This window comes from Grus americana, chromosome 10 (genome assembly GCF_028858705.1).
Source record: "Grus americana isolate bGruAme1 chromosome 10, bGruAme1.mat, whole genome shotgun sequence".
Taxonomy (NCBI): domain Eukaryota; kingdom Metazoa; phylum Chordata; class Aves; order Gruiformes; family Gruidae; genus Grus; species Grus americana.
Window position 1 is genome coordinate 4,073,206 of NC_072861.1, and position 16,313 is coordinate 4,089,518.

General features: G+C 42.9%; 1 protein-coding gene across 1 annotated transcript in view; it reads right to left on the reverse strand.

Moving 5' to 3' along the window:
* Positions 1–6,528: 6,528 nt before the first annotated feature.
* Positions 6,529–16,313, reverse strand: part of PSTPIP1 (proline-serine-threonine phosphatase interacting protein 1) — a 60,222-nt gene continuing 50,437 nt past the window's right edge. The window contains exons 13-16 of the mRNA XM_054836956.1: positions 14,084–14,168; positions 12,476–12,546; positions 10,743–10,843; positions 6,529–8,743 (exon numbers count right to left, since the gene is read on the reverse strand). Coding sequence (XP_054692931.1) covers positions 8,612–8,743; positions 10,743–10,843; positions 12,476–12,546; positions 14,084–14,168 — 389 coding nt within the window. The 3' untranslated portion in view covers positions 6,529–8,611. The remainder of the gene's footprint in view (positions 8,744–10,742; positions 10,844–12,475; positions 12,547–14,083; positions 14,169–16,313) is intronic.

Here is a 16,313-nt window from a genome sequence, read left to right on the forward strand (position 1 = left end):
TTCCAGGTGAAAGCAGTATCTGCAAAAAACCGATAGTCCTGCAAGAAGTCATGTTTCCTTCTGTATAGCATATCACAAGGATTAATGCTCGAAAATAAGGCTAAATCACAGGATACTTGTTACTAGATGGAGGAGAATGAAGTGCTGGGGAAGTACAGCTGCTCCTTGGCCATGTGTTACACCCCGGGCAGGTTTAATGGCCTGACAGCTGGCTGGGGTAGCAGAGGTAGACATGAGATGTAGAGTTTGTCCATCTGTGTCTTTATTTCCTCACTGTGGCAGTTGGCTGCATGATGCAGGTTTTGTTTTCATGATACGTATTTAGTCCAGGCATATACCTTTGACTTGGTCCTTGCTGTGACTGGAATAATCTCTGCTGGATCTGTGCCTGGTGGCCATTGTTGTTCTCCTCCATGCCTAGACTCCCGGATAGCTGTTCAGCTGTATTTTGTGTGGTGTGTTTACACTGCGGGTGAACATCAAATACAGTTTACCTATAACCTGAAAGCATGACCAGGTTTTGTAGACCAAACTTGAACATGAACTTTAACCATGCAAATGAGAGATTCTCAGAGCTCAAGTCTGGTGACTTGAGACTCACTTAGTGATCCTGCTGGAGCAAGCGAAGAAGCACTTCTGCAAAGTTTCAACTTTTTAGTGCTGTGCAATGGACAACACTTTTTGTTCTCATCTGCTTCTCTCAACCCTGAATGATGATGATTGACGTCAAAACTTTGGAGTTGAAACCTCTTCTCTGTTTGCCAGAGGGAAGCCTGCAAACATGGGTTAGTACTGGTAACTGGTGAGCCACAGCAGCATGGACCAGAGAGCTATTCCTGTTGATGCTCCAGGGAATGGATAGCTTTGTTTTCATCTTGGATGCGTGGTGCTTCAGGCAGCAGCCCTTTTCACCAAATGGGCTCTTGCCCCATTTCAAAGAACAACTTCAGCTTTTTCCAGGATAACTGCTGTATCAGACCATTGCTAGTTATCAGGCTGCGACTGAGGAACTGAAATTCATTTTCTTCGTGCGAATAAAATGCTTAAGCAAACCACTGACATTTGGGGGGGCTTGGGATCATGTAGGATGTCTTGCATGCAAAAGCAGTCTGTTTTGTAGATCAAAGTAGGAATTGGTCTGGAAAATTGCTGTTGAATAGAGTTCTGAAATTTTTCTCCCACCTGGACAAAGGAAGCAGTAAGATAAGCAATTAAGTCATGCTTGCCATTGAATGAGGCTGCTAGCAAGAGAAGGATAAGTCATCTTTGGCAAAGATTGCATTGTGCAGTCCCCGTGCCAGGCCTCAACCAAACACTTCTCAGGCAATATTTCCTGGTACATACTGTAGAAGAACTGGGCACTCCTGGCGCTTCCAGGAGTTGGAGAACACCCCATCCTTGGGAAGCATGCTTGTTGCTAATAGTCCAGCACTCTCCAAAGTGCTCTTGCAATTTGAATACAATACCTATTTTAAAAGCTTAAAACCACCATTTTAGCCTGGCAGTGTTAATATAAATGGGTGGGAAACAATTGTGTCAGCATCAAGAAATGGTGCATTGAGGATACAGGACACAGACTGAGCAAATATAAGTTAAATTTAGGTCCTGTGCTGATAAGCACTCTGGTTAAAAAAGCTGGCACAGGACCCTGCAGAGCAGGGAGGATGCATTTCTCAAGATCCCTTCTATCTATAGAACAAGAGCGTCTGTTTGGTTTTGAATCCCCCCATGGCTGCTGAATTGAGCAGTGACCATAGTAAAACCTTTAGCTGGCACTTAGCAGAACAAAGTCACTGTCGCTCATGTCTCCCTTTCTCACGAGGCGTTCAAACACAAGAAGGGCTGCACAGCCCTACTCTAAAGACAAAGCATTTCTCATGTCTATCAGTGCATTGAAAGCTTTCCCATTCACACTTATGTGAACATTCTTATCCTGGGAAGGTTAAAGTTCACCAGTTTCCCAAGAAGTTCCTCCATGGACTGTTTTTGGCTTAAAATTGCAGAACAATTCTTCCTTAGATGCAGCTGTTGAGCATTTGTGCCCTTGCAAAGTGGAAGGGAATGTACTAAACTCCCCCACATGCTCCCCGCATTGAGTATGAGTGTTATCTCATGTCTGCAACCTCCTTCCCAAGAGCCATCCAGTTGTATTACAAAACAAGCAACAGCACTGTGTACACAATATAATTTGTCCTTTTGTAGATTTTCCATTGCAAATATTGATCTGACCATCACCCAGTGCTAGCTTGTTTAAACTGAGTCTAGGATTGAACAATCACAAAAATACTTGGCATGCCAGAAGGATTTTCAGCTGATGACATCAAGGTGCTTTACAAACTCCCCATGATGCATGGGGAAACTCAGGTATGAGGTATGACTTCTCTGAAGTCATACTTTTGCTTCACAAAATCAGTCATTTTTATTAAAAGACTTACTTAGCCTGGGCTCCTTGAATGATCTGAGTATGTAGTCCCACATGGGAATTTTCAAGTTTAGGCTAGAATTTCTTCAGCTGTACTGTGTGTCCATTTATCCTGAGGCAGAGGCTGCAGAAAGTGCCAGAATTTCAAAGTCAAGCTTCAAGTCAAAGCACCACTGATGCAATTATAGTTCATTCACTATTGCACCAATTAACACATTGTCTACTTCTCCCTATGTCTGTCCTTGATTTGGTGGTTTAGTTGAATTATGGTAAGAGCAGCAAAGCTGGGATTATATGTGCTGGTTTATGTTTTCAAAGAACCTATTAGGATACCTGTTACACACACGTACGCACACGTCTTGGTACCCCTGGCTATAAAATGGTAGCTACATTCTAAGCCCAATTCTGTTAACTGGTGCTTTTTGGAGAATTTTGTCTTTCCTCTTAGAAATTTCAGGGATGTTGAGTCTGATTTCTCCTGATTTTGCTGGGAGGTCTCAGTGATTTCTATTAGAGTTTTATATCTAAGAGCAAGATTTAGTTTGTGCTTTTGGTCAGAATATGAGGACACAGAGCCCTTGTGTCAGACAGAAGTGCTGCAGCCACGTGGCACGCAGCAGTGAGAGGCTGGAAATGTGCTCTTAATGTTGTACCAAGCGGCTTTGTGCCAGGTCAGGTGTCAGCTGTCCTTTAACAGCTGGTAGAAGGACAGGATGAGCACTGTACCACGTGCACTGGCTAATTTGATGGAAATATGATTATCTGGCCGTTCTAGAAACAGATCAAATTTGCACCATGTATGATCCAGGAGCGCACAAATCTGGAGATAACCGTGGCTCTGAGCTTCCCTCATCCAAAATGTGAGCTGGCCACTGAAATTAGATAATTGCTAATAAAGAATAGATAATGGCTAACAGTTTGACTAAAAGTTCTTTGTCCTCTCAGCTTTCTCTCAGTAGCAGGGGCATTGTCATTTTGTTAATTACCTAGTTACAGCCAGGACACTAATTCCTGTTCCTCTTCCAAAACCTGGTTACTCCACACAAGTATCCTTTCCCCTACAAAAAAACAGCCCTGCAGGCCCCTAGCAGCCATTTACTTTTTCAGAAGCCTGATGTGAATCACAAATTTATCTCCTTCTTTCTCCTGGAGAGCAAACCCCCAGCTATTCTCTCTCCTTTAGCCTCAGCTACAGTGAGCATGCCCAACACATTACAGCTGCACTGTAAAAACACCTGTGATGGGTACTGTCAGTGATTTAGGAAGCTGGTGAATGGTAGTGACTGACCCTAATGCTGGTTTTAGTTTTGTTTTCTAACAGCCAACTCTGCTTTACCTTACCTTAGGGGTTTGGTCGCTTGATTGTGCCCATAACCCCATGGCAGCAAGGAGACATGGATCTCAGGGTGAAGGCCAAGCTAAGGGCACCTTCCTGCTCTCCTTGCTCACTGGTAATGAGCGTAGTTTCTCTGAGTGCACGTGAAATGTTGGTAGCTATGTGGCTGGTAACTGCCCTCACTTTCAATGCCCCAGCCCTGTGAGGTTGGAGAACAACAAAGCAAGGGAAAGGAGATGGAACTGAGCAGTGGAGGCTGCTTTTTTTGGCCTTTACGCTTTGTCCTGTGCTGCGAAGAGTCATTGTCAGTCCACACTGAAGGTTAACAGTGGCCTTTCAGTGCAACAGACTGCGTAGTTCTGATGTAGAGTCCCCTGGGTTCTCTGAGCCTGAACAGTTAAGCCAGCTAGTAACGATACAGCCAAGAGGTTACAGAGAAGAAAGCATAATAGTTATCCACCAGTGGTTAGGTTAGATGTTTCTTCCTGCCCAGCCAGGCTCCTGTTAGGCACCACCTGATGCCTGGATTGTGATGAATCTCCTCTTGGCATCTGTGTGCTTCCACTTAAACTGCATTCAGTAATCAGTGAGGTCTGAGCTGCAGTTGTGAGTCTTTACCTAGAAGATTATCCCTGGAAAGGAGACTCAGACCTCAAATGCACCTCTCGAAGCAGCAAGATAAACAGGAATCTAAGGTAAGACTTGCTACTGTATATCTCTCATGTATGTGATCAGTCAACACTTTGGCCGAAGTACGTCGGGGTTATTTGTAACACAGAGTTCAAGCCAGGGTCCTCAAGGAGGTGACAAACACTTCAAACCTTGAACAGCTGCTGTGCTCCTGCTGTTGCTGACTGCTCAATGGTAAAGGGGTTGATTTCTTCCTTTCAGCTGACTAGTTGTAAAAAATGCTAGAAGGTAGCTGTTTGTAGCCATGGACCTGCGAGCTTGGCAGGAGGTTCAGTCTTTGTGGCTAAGCACTGACTGTGTTGGCTGTCCTAGAGCTGGGTCTCCTGGATCTCTCTGTTTCTAAGTTTGACACTACTTTGTTTGACCAAGTTTTACTACTGGCTTGTGGGCTCTCAATGCTATCAGCAGCAGCTGAAATCTGTTCTGTGCAGAGATGGGCCTCACGCTGCTCTTGTAGACATTTCCTGGTTACATTTGGTTGTTGTTGCTTAAATGTGATTTTTAAACAGGTTTTCCTGTTCTCAATATGGTAAAAAAAGAATAATATGCATATCTGAGTCTGGCTTAAGGGTACCATTGGGCTGGATTGCCTATTTCCAACCTTTGAATTCTTGTTGTGGTTAGAGGAATAACAGAACAGCTTACCACTACAGTCTTTCATATCAATCTCATGTCTGTGTTCCTCAAATCAAAAATCCATCTAGAAGAGCAGCAGATGTCAACCTCTGTCTGTTTCTACTCTGTTGTGGTTTGTGAGGGAAATGAGGCCTAATCTTTCTTGCCACTCATATTTAGTGGATAGATGATGCCTGTTTGTTAGGGCCTAGGCAAAATTTCTAGAGTTAACAGTTACAGGTCTGAAATTGTTCAGCATGAAATACTTCTTGTCTGTTGTGCAAACTGAAGTCCTGCAGTGCTAAGTCAGAAACAGCTCAGTAACTACATTGTTAACTTCTCTTTAATTAGTTTGTCTGTATATGGATACTAGCCACAGGCTATAGGTTGGTAATTAGGTTCCCCCTTGCAAAGCAGCCTGCAAAAACATGTTCCTTGCTCTCTGGGAACGGCTTCCTGTGTGTGCACCCACCCAGAGCACTAACAGTGTCAGTGAAGAGGTAGGTAGTCTGCTTGTTGTAAATGTGCTATGAAATGGACATTAACTTGGCAAACACACAACTTTGCCACTGTTTTTTTGTCCCTACGTGTTGCTTGCCACCTCCCTGCTAAAAGATGGTAGTCAAAATGAAAGTGGAGTCTCAGTTGGAACTGTTTGTCCAAAAAGAATTTCAACCAAAAATGTTGGAGTTTAGTTTAAGAATGTCTCCCACTGGAAAGGGTCCATTTCAGTTTCCCATCTCACTTGAAAATTAAATGATTATTTGAATGCATCAGTTTTGTTGCTCAGGTGTTACCAAGCTAGAGAGGAAACATCGTTATTAATGCAATATTATTAATACAGTAGCCTACATTTGACCTTCCTGCTTTTGCTACTGATGAGGGTGGATGACACCTAAAGTGTGGGTGTACTCAGAGGGTGTGGGTATTTCTTGATATCTCTGTTCTATTTCTGGCAAGTGCTGCCACACTGATAGGGCAAACTGCCTAGATAGGGCTTGGTAACTGCTTATCAGCCAAATTCTTCAATGTAAAGCTGAGGAATCGTAAGAAAACATTATTGTTGCTTTTTCATTTCCTGAACAGTCTGGAGTTAGCATGTGGGACCCAAATGCTATGAAACTGGGTAGATTTTGAAATATCCATAGCCTTTTGCACTTAAACCAGTGTTTACTTAACAGAAGAGGAAATAGGTAGGAAGGAAACCAGTTTCCTGAGTTTAACATTAAAAATATGAAATGATTTGATGGGGTAGAAACAGCAGTCACCATTCCACTAGCTGTCTGTCAGTGATGTAGACCACGTGGTAGATGTATCTGTAACAGGATTTCAGGGGTAACCAGGACTAGGTACTGCAGTGCCTTGTGTGAGGCTGGCTGGGCCCCCAGAGAGGTGAGGAGTCTCAGCAAAATCTGTGTGTCACACGTAATTAGAGGAGATGCATCTCATTTATTTATTTATTTTTCTCTTGAATGAAGATAATTTGCAAAATATCTACCTAAATTTATTTAAGTATTTGTTGGTTTATTACAGTTCTCTTAGTAAAATACTGAGTGTTCAAGAAGCAAATATATTAAATCTCTCATACTTTAGGTTTCCTCTATACATAAAAAGCGATGTTGTAGATGTCTCTGACAGCTACCATTTACAGTGCGGTGGCCTGGTTGAAGTCTACTGTGGACCATCTTTCGGTCACCGTTCAGTTCGGATGTGGTCACAGAAACCTACTGTTAACATCTTCGGCCTAAATGAGCGCTACTGTTCACATAACCTCGTGCCTTAAATGCCATTCAAGTTCCTGCAGTTCCTCTGAGCCCCTGCTAATGCAAGGTACTAAGACCCCTTCAGCGCTCATGCAGATGTGCTGCATAATAACTTGAAGTGTGGGAAGGGTAAGCGTGCCTGTGCAAAGGACTGCAGGGAACTAAAGAAAAAGGGCCTGCAGCAACTTTTATTCCATTCGTGAAGCAAGAAATTAGAATAAGGTACGGCAAGTGCCTCTGACCTTCATTCTGTTTCATTTAAGGAATAATTGCACTGACCATTATGGCTTTTTCTTCTGTCTAGATTTCTCTGTCTTTCCTGCTGTGTCTTAGCTAACAGTTCCTGCCTGCTCTGTGCCTTTTGGGTAGCAATTTGATTCATTTTCACTGACTTAGTTCCGTTTTAAGACCTGAAACCCTGGCAAACAAGGTCATTCTGCCCCCAGAAATAGTGTGCTCTGCTTCAGATCAAATCACTGAATTTTATTTTTTTTAACCATCTCGAAATACTGAAAAGTGGCAGAAAGTATCTATCAATCTCTTGGTAAGTACAGTGGCAGTTGGAAACGTTCTTAAATATTAAACTAGAAAGACTGGTAGAGCTGAAATCTGTGAAATACAGTGAACCTGTACAGTGCGACTTCTCTGAAGAGGGTTTGTTGAACAACAAGCACATTAAAAGTGCCTGGAAAGGAACTGGGACGTGTCTGTGCCAGCAATCCCAGAGGTGCAGAGGCTGTAGCTAGCGGTTAGAAAAGCCTGTGGGCAGAAAAGGATCAGCCAAGTGGGCAGAGGAGTTGAGAGGAGAATGCATTGATGGCACGGGTATGCAGATTGTGTGAGGAGGTAATTGGCACTTCTCTGGTGCTCAGAGGAGAGGGATCAGGACAGCGCAGCACTGCTGGAGGCTTTGCTTATTTGTTGTTTTTTTTAAACATGAAAAGTCCCAGGGAGGTGTCAGGGAAACCATCCAACCAAGGCAACAGCAAGCCTTGTGGGTTCATCATCTGTGCGGATTTCGCTGCCCCAGAATCCAGTGCAAAGCAGAGCCATGGGGAGTGCCCTGTGTTTTCTTACTACTGATGTGTCAGTCCTTCAAGTGCTCTTCTCTAGCTGCACTTATTGTTTTTCATATTTTCATCAGTGACTGACGAAGAACAGTGGAGAGTTCCTCACCTTTCTCCCTGGTTACCTGTGTGCTGTAAGGGGAACTTGAAAGAGGGCTGTTAAAAGGAACTTAAGAGAGCTTCTTCCTTGCTTTGTACAGCTAAGACCCTGCGACATCAAAGCTACCTGCTTTCTGAGGGTGCTTTCCACCCCGCTGTCAAAAATGTTTGCATGGCCTGTGCAGCGAGAGGAGGGGATCCATGGCAGAGAACATGATTGCTGTGACTATGAGGGTGGCTCCCAGGCTGGCTGGAGATGGTCCTCCATCCTGGAGAAACAGCACTTGCTTCCTTGATCTTTTTCCTTTAGTGCAGTTAAGTTCTGGGCAGAATTTTCCTCCCAGATTCGCAAAGCTTTGCAACACTGTGTGCTGAGGGTAGGAAGAACCATGGTAAGAAACGCAAGTCCTAGTCTCTCTGAAGACGGTTTTTGCAGACAGTGTAGGCCAGGAGGTGCTGGGATGGGGCAGGAGGAAGGAAGAGGACTGCTTATTTCCTGACTGGTAATTGTAGAAGACAGCATTATGGGTTGCCCTTAGTCAGCTGAAGCAGACCTTGTGTGCTGTTTGTTTTCAGTAATAGAGTATTTTTAAAGTCTGGGGACTGGGGCTTCTTTTCATCAAAGCTTTTTGAGATAAGACCCCGGCACAAAGCCTTGCTGCCCATTCCTTTCTGCTGTCCACCAGCCATCCTCATTTTCTTCAATGACAACTACAATGTCTCCTTCACTGATGTCCAGTTCATCCGTGTTCTGAAAGGAGACAGGGAAAGGAAGTATGGTTAGCCTGAGAGCACAGGAGGGCCAAAGCATGTTTCTGGTGGGTTTTTTTTATCCTGCGTTTCATCAACAGTCTGCTGGTGTCCTTCTGGTTGGGAAAGAGCCTGAAATACCAGGCAGTGAGGGATTAAGCAGTTACTGAGCTGGCTATTTCCTTAAGATCCTCAAATTTTCCCAGCTTCCATGGTGTCTCCTCCCAAGCAACTTGACTGTTGTATCATTGGGGAAGGCTGGAAAGGGTTAAATACAACTGTCCTAAACCAGCTAACCATGACCCTCCCGTAGTCTGCAGGTATTGCTACATGAGAGTGCACAGCTTAATTCCCAAGGGAGATAAAAACAGTGGCTCTACTAATCCAGGCCTTAAATAGATCTCTCGGGGCTCTTAATCCGGAACAGCAGTTACCAGTGGAGTTACAGCGACTCTTCCTGAGATGGGTAACTTTTATCTCCAAGACAAATGGAGTAGTTGCAAGGAAGCTATCGCTGAACTCTCAGGCAGCTATCAGTCTGTTCACTTAGTGCTGTCCTATTTTCCATAGGAAACCACTTTGCTACCCGCAGTGTAGTAACATAGAAAACAGGGTAAGAGAGCCTTCCAGATAATGTTTGATGTGTCAGCTAAATCTAAATTTAATCTACCTGAGTAGGTAAGAGCAGACTTGAAAAGTGAGAGGCCTCAATATACAATATACTAAAAGTAGTAACAGGTTCTTTTCTCAGCAGGGAAAATCCGTGCGTGTCCTATTTTTAAGGCAACTCCTGGAGTAAGGATCTGACAAAGAGATCCAGCAGTCTCCTCAGGGGAACTGCCATTAACAGTGAGGTACTTTGAGCTGTGCTTGGACGAAATTTCAGGCAAATAATAAAAGAGGATTTAAAACAAAGCAAAACAAAGAGCACATAATAAAAGGTGTCAGAACACTGCTCTACATAAGAGGAAATGCTCCTTTCCAGCCCTTTCTGTGTTTTCATAATTTGTCTGGCTATCTGATTTTGTCACATTCCAGCATTTCTTCAACGGTGGCTATTGCTGGCAGGTCCCTTGGTGTGAGGGTCTCTGCACCGTAGCATAAGACCTCCTGGATGCTGCTCCTTCTGCTAATCTGAAGCTAACAAAAGGAACCTTTAAACTGACATGTAATTAAATTGTGAAAGTCCCATTAGGGGAGGCTTAATGGTTTAGCAAGAGTCCAAGAGGTTCTGGAGTCCATCTGAATAAGAAAATATTCATAACCAGTGCATTCATAAACTTTACTAATGGTACCGTGCCTGGATAGATCTGAAGCCAGTGAGAGTTCAGTGTGCCAGTTAAGGACGCAGGCTGCTCTTTACAACAGTCTTTTGGTATGTGGACCAAGTCCACTGCGATTCTGCAACTTACAACGTGGAAGTACAGGGAAACAGCGTCATTTATGGGGATTCAGTCCTGTCCAGCATGAAGAGCACCTCAGTTGAAGCCAGTGTGTTAAACTGGAGCAGGACTCTCCAGATGATGAGATTAAATGGAGAAGAGTTCCTGGATAAGCATGTGTCACGTATTTTTAACACAAGGTATCTGTAGCCGTTTTCCCTAGGAGAACATTTCACAAGAGTTGTAAGTTCAGAATGCACAATACTGCATACTTAGCCATCATCCCCTAAAAAATAAAGTTTTCCATGTGTTTGCGGTCTCTTGTATCTCTAGGAGGAGGTTGTAACAGCTCAGCATTAATTTAGGATGTGTAATCACTTGCAAAAAATGTTATTGTTTCATCTTGAGGCAGCATGGGCTAGTGATGTGCGCCAAGAACTGGCAGTTGGGATTCCTGGCTTCTGCATGTGACCTTGACCAATAATTCTCTAAGTGTCCCTGGCTGTAAAGTGAAGGTAACACCTCCTTCACAGAATTAACACTTTCAAGATGTTTGGATCAACATCATCTATTTTAAATCTGACACTATGAAATACTTAGTTTGAAGCCTTTTGTTACCTGGGCTGTGTAGTCATAAAGTACTCTGTAGTCCTGTGATGATGTGATTCCAGCTCGTTCATTTGCAAAAATGGATGCATAGACTCCGTCTGTTTTCTCTTCTAGGGGAAATAAAAAAAAAACCACAACCAAACCACACACAGAAACAAAGAGTTCAGTTGCTTATAAGTGCATGGGATCATATGCAAGAGTTCACAAATACAAGGGTTTCTGTTCCTTCTCTGTCTGGAGATGTACATGTGTAGAAAAGCTGCTCTGAACTGTAGGTGAAGTCTTGCACAAAAACTGTGTCCCATTGATTAGATGACAATGCACCCATTGAACTTTGTGGGAGGTCAGAAACTAGCTTTAGCCCCATCTGGGTTGGGAAAAATGTTTACCCTGCTAAAGCACAATCCAAATGATCCAAAGAGGGAAATGCTGTGATTAAACCGGTTTAAAATGGTTGCTACTGGTGGTATAAAATTCTAGCAGTTCAGTGACTCGCATAGGGCTTTTCTTTTTCCCTTGAGCAAAATGGAAAATACTGTGCCGATGGGTCACCAGGCATTTTCCAGTAATTTACATAGTTCCCAGCTAGCTATTTCTCATTGACATAACTTTTTTGGAAGATGTTGTTTTAATCCAGCTTGTCATAATTAGGGGAACCTCTTATTCCTTCCCAGCATCTGCCTGGGAGCTTCCCCTGCCTTTGAGGTGGGCAGAGGTTTCCCACATATGACTCCTTGGTGGGATGATAGCACTCTGACAGCGCACGGAGTAGCCGAGGTGCCTGTACCTTCCCACAGTCAATCCTTGCTTTAGCTGTCCCACTCTAAGGAGCGCTGTTGGCTCCTTGGCTTTTCAGATTTTGAAAGACTAACATGGGAGCAGTTGAAAAAGCTGAACACAGAGTGCGTTTGCTATTCCCGAGGGTCTTGTCCGGGAAACGCTCTCCCCTCCTGTCCCGAACCTAAGGAAATTCAGAAGGAGCGACTACCCTCAACCACTCAATGCTGCATTGCTCTACCTGTGCTCGAGCTGGTGCCTGGCAGGTCCAGCTGGTGTTTGATAGCACTGGAGAGTCTCCCCTGGCTGAGCACCAAATGCAACAAGTAAGATAGTCTGGGCTTTGTTTCTGGGTGCCCAAGCAGGCAGGCCTGACAAAGGAAATTAATTTCTGTGTATTTTAAAGCTGTTCTAAATCAGCTTTTTGTTTTCTTTAGGCAAGAATCACAGTTAAAATGTTTTTGTTTTAAATCAAACCAATACAAATGTCATAAGCTGTTACTTTCTGCATCGTCAAAATATACTGTGTTTTAAATGTCATCTGGTAAATGCCTAGTTGCAAGGGTTACAGTAAGACAGCGTAACTGTGAAACGAGATGGATATTTGCATTCATAAGGCATGAACCTGGTCTGTTAAAAACTTCAGGTATTCTCTTGGGCTTTTTAGAGGTAGTCTGTCCTACCGCAGGAGAAAACTATAATTTAAGTCAGATTGTGTTGTTCTCAATGTACAGTTCCCCCTTGCCTAGACAGAGGTTTTGAAGATTATATGGATTATTTGGCACTTTAAACTGGAAAAATTGTTTAATACACGTCCAAGCTAAATTCGTTTCCAGACTACTCCTACTCTTGACTGCCAACATGTGAATATCTGCTGTACCATTTCTGCTCCATGTCAAAGCTTGATTTAGCAATATGATCTAAAACAAACACATCTGGTAAACTTAGTTCCTGAAGAGGCATACCAAGAGGAGGGGCTGAAGGAGTGGCACTTTCCATGTTGTTTTTGCTGCTTCCATGCAGTAGTCCAGAGAATCTGCAGAACCAAGAGAAGCCAATGAGAAAATGAGTGAACAGGACTGGGTATGAGCATTCCTTCGTCTCAGCAGTCTGACTCAACCTTCCCTCCATCTGCTACAGCACTGGGCAGATGTCACCTCTTCCTGTGGCCGCCTATTTTCATTTATGCTGTAGATATATTTATCTTCAGTTAAAAATATATTTTAAAAAATGCAGCAGAGTACTGAACCATAAGCCATCACTAAATTGTGCATAAAATGCATCAGATGGTATTTTGGTTTTGATCCAAAGGCTCATGGTGCAAAACTCCAATTATTTCACAACATTAATATGATAAGAATTATCAGTTGTTTATAAGAGATTACCATCTTTTTGTCTTTAAGGAGAACTCTGATACAATTTAAAATACAAAGCTTGTATAACAAGCCTTTCTAAAAACTGTGAGTTTAAGTGAATTTTTTTTTAATCTATCCCTGGTTATTTTCTGTATCACAGCTGGGTACCAGAGACTAAGTAAAGTGAGAAAATGGGTTAGGATTTTCAAGCATAGATAGAAATAGCATTGTATGCCTAAGGCATATTTAAAGGGTCTGATTTTTCAGCTGGCGAACACTCAATGTTTCTGGAAAATGGACATCGAAACTCAACAGTTTCTGAAAAATTCAGACAGAGTGTCTCTAGGCTGCTTGCCCATGCAGAGCACGATTGTATTCTAAATGGCAGTACACTTGTCTTCTGTAACTGTATACGATGTAGCATTAGAATTCATTATTATAAAAGATCTGGTTTCCAACTGAAAAACAAAGTATCGTATAAAAACCTTATCAGCTCACTAACAAGCCTGGACCTCATTTTAAGTGGGAGATCGCAGCCCGCTCTTCTCTTTGTCATGTAATAAGGCATGTCAGAATGTAAAGCTCTTCTGCTTTAAATATAATGCCATTCCTGCTGTGAATTAGCCATTTTAATATAAAATATTTAAATTAACAGATCTACCAGGCTCTTCTGCTGATATAACTGCATCCATGTTGCAGCATTTACCAGCATAAATGGATCAGAAGAAGAAAAATTGCCTCCCTGATCATCACAGTTATTCCGCTAAGTGTTTTTTCCTTTGGTCTAGATACAGAGAGCGGCTCTTTGTTCCGCTCAGCTGGGCGGTGCAGTAAGCCAGGAGGTATTGCCGAAAAAGACAGCTCTCCCCAGCCTTTGCTCCCAGCGAGATTCACCTTTGCCCTCCCTTGAACAAAGTGGTTTTGTTGCTGGTGCCATGACTCACCAGGAAAGAGGAAACAAGTGAATGCTATCCGTTGCTGGCCAACTAATTGTTTTATGAACTCATCCCCGTCTCTCTTCCCACTAGGCCGTGGCAAAATTACTCTGACTTTGGTTTTAATAGGTTTACTTCTTCTGTCAAGTTATATTTATTGATACGTAGCTGTCTCTTGCTACAACGAAGGAAGTAATAGCTTTCCGGGTCCTGTTTCCTGTCATCATACATTACCATTCATACAGAGAAGTACCTATTCTGGCAACCCCACTTTGCCACTCACCTCTTCATCATCCCACAAGACTGGGTTGGGCTGTTGTTGCCTCTGTTTGGTTCTCTGCTGTAGTAGTTCTCATATCCTATTGCAGCTGTAGCAGAGCAATAAAAATGAGGTTTTCAAACAGACAAAACTTTTTTTTCTGCCCATCAGAATGCAGCCAACAGTCGCAACCACCAGGGGCTGCTCGGGGGGGACCTGGGGGCTTGACAAAAGCCATGCAAGTGATTGTAAGGAGACACATCCTTGGTAGAAAGGCATGCTTGACCTGAGATGAGCACAGCCAAGGTCCTGAAGAACCATTCTAATAGCTGTGGCTAGCCCTAATTAAGAAGGCAGTTTCCTCCATGACTGCTTCCTCTGTTGCCTTAAAGCTCAGGATTTAAGGGAGCAGAGCATGGTCACTGTGGGCCTGGGACCGTGTTCTTGATACAATTGGCTGCAGTGTGTTTTGTTTCTTTTTTTCTTAATGTATTGAGTCAGGAATTTTTGTCATAGCTGGGGAGATTTCTGAACACTATTGCCAAGAGCAATAATGAGCAATTTTCTGGTCTGTTCTTGTGCTTGAGTGTCTCCCTACCTTTCACATCTCCCCCGTCCACCTCCTGAGAGCCGATTTGCTCTTTACCCAGAGATATTTGGGTTTTGTTCTCTCAAACGCAGTTAAGTTGCAGTTCCTTCACTCTCCCCTATGGTGTCATTAAGGGTGAAATTGAGACCATTCCCAAGTCTAGCTTTACAGGTGAAATAATTACAGATGGATTTATTTATTTTTCATCTCATAGCTCCCCATGTAGTTGCTTAGAGCTGCTGGCCACACACCCTTTCTGCCTTCTTTGTGTTAAAGCCAAATAAACATGAGTGAAGTCTGTGATACCATATTATCTCAGTTCTGATACCAGCAAATTAAGACAGACATTGGACTTGCACTGAAGGTTGTGTTGACATTCTCACATTGGGTCAGCCAAGATCATAAGCAGAGCAGGCATGGATGACTAGTGAGTGTGAAGAATCCTTACAAATAAGGATTAGGGACTTTTCTGACCAATTTAAGGGTCTCCTATTACCTTTCTAGATTGTCACCTTGGTATAGTTTCTAGTCTGTAATGCATTGTAAGATTAGGTAGAAGAGGGGAGTGAGCCATAGCATCAAGAAACCAAAAGGCTTGGGCAGGATGAATGTCTCCTGCTACACAATGCAAAACCACATGTGGGTTTCCTCCTGCATTGTGCAAATAATAAAACAGATCAACAGCTCACCATGTGCTACTGTGCAAACTCATTAGCCAGAGCTGTGGAGATACTAGGACGTTACTTCCACAACATGTCACCTTCTAGAAGGTGGCAAAAAAAAAAACCAGCAAAAAAGCAAGTCGGTGGTTTCTTTGCCTTTCATAAAGCTCTCAAGGGTTTTCCCACCTCTTTCTTATTAGAAATGAGTCCTGACATAGCCAAGAGCTGTTTGCAGAAAATTGCCTAGGCAACTGGAGAATGAGAAATCTCACATAGAGGGGAAAAAAAACCCACAAAACAACCTAGCTGAGAATTACAAATTTCTGAGTATACAGAAGTTGTTTCACACTGTTGCAAGGCACAGTTCTCCCTTCTGCCAGTGAAAATGTAGTTTTTCTTTGGTAAATGCTCCTATATCAGTGAATTTAAATCCCCTATGTGAAGAAGAATAAACTATAGCAGCAAAATGTCATCCAGTGCACCACTATCAATATATTCATTTTAAAAAAAAAATCCCCAAATCCCAATTCTTAATCATTATAGGTGTAATGACAGAAAGGCTGCATGAAAAACAGGCCCCAGGTAGCTTAGCGCTGATTTAGCGGTAGCATCCAGCTCTGTGGAAGAAGTTTCTAGAGTGTCATTGCTGCCAGCTCTGAGCTCTGTGATGAAATCAAAGGGGTGTAAGCTGTTCCTAATTATCCCTTGGGACAGAGCGTTCACACTGCTGATGTTTGCACCTATACAGCTCCTAGTGTGGAAGGTTTTTATCCGTATAAAATTTTCTTATGCCAGTATAGCTTATTCCCCACTCTGAATGGAAGTAAGCTCTAATGATACTGCTGAGGACATAGTAAGGGGATTTTCTCTTTGATGTAGCAGTATGGTGTTAGAGCAGATAGTGAAACAGTATCTGTGCACAGATGTAAAAAAAAAAAAAAGGAGGAAAAGATCATAGGTATGTATCATCAGGTAATGAAGAGATGAAATAGGGATTTTTCTC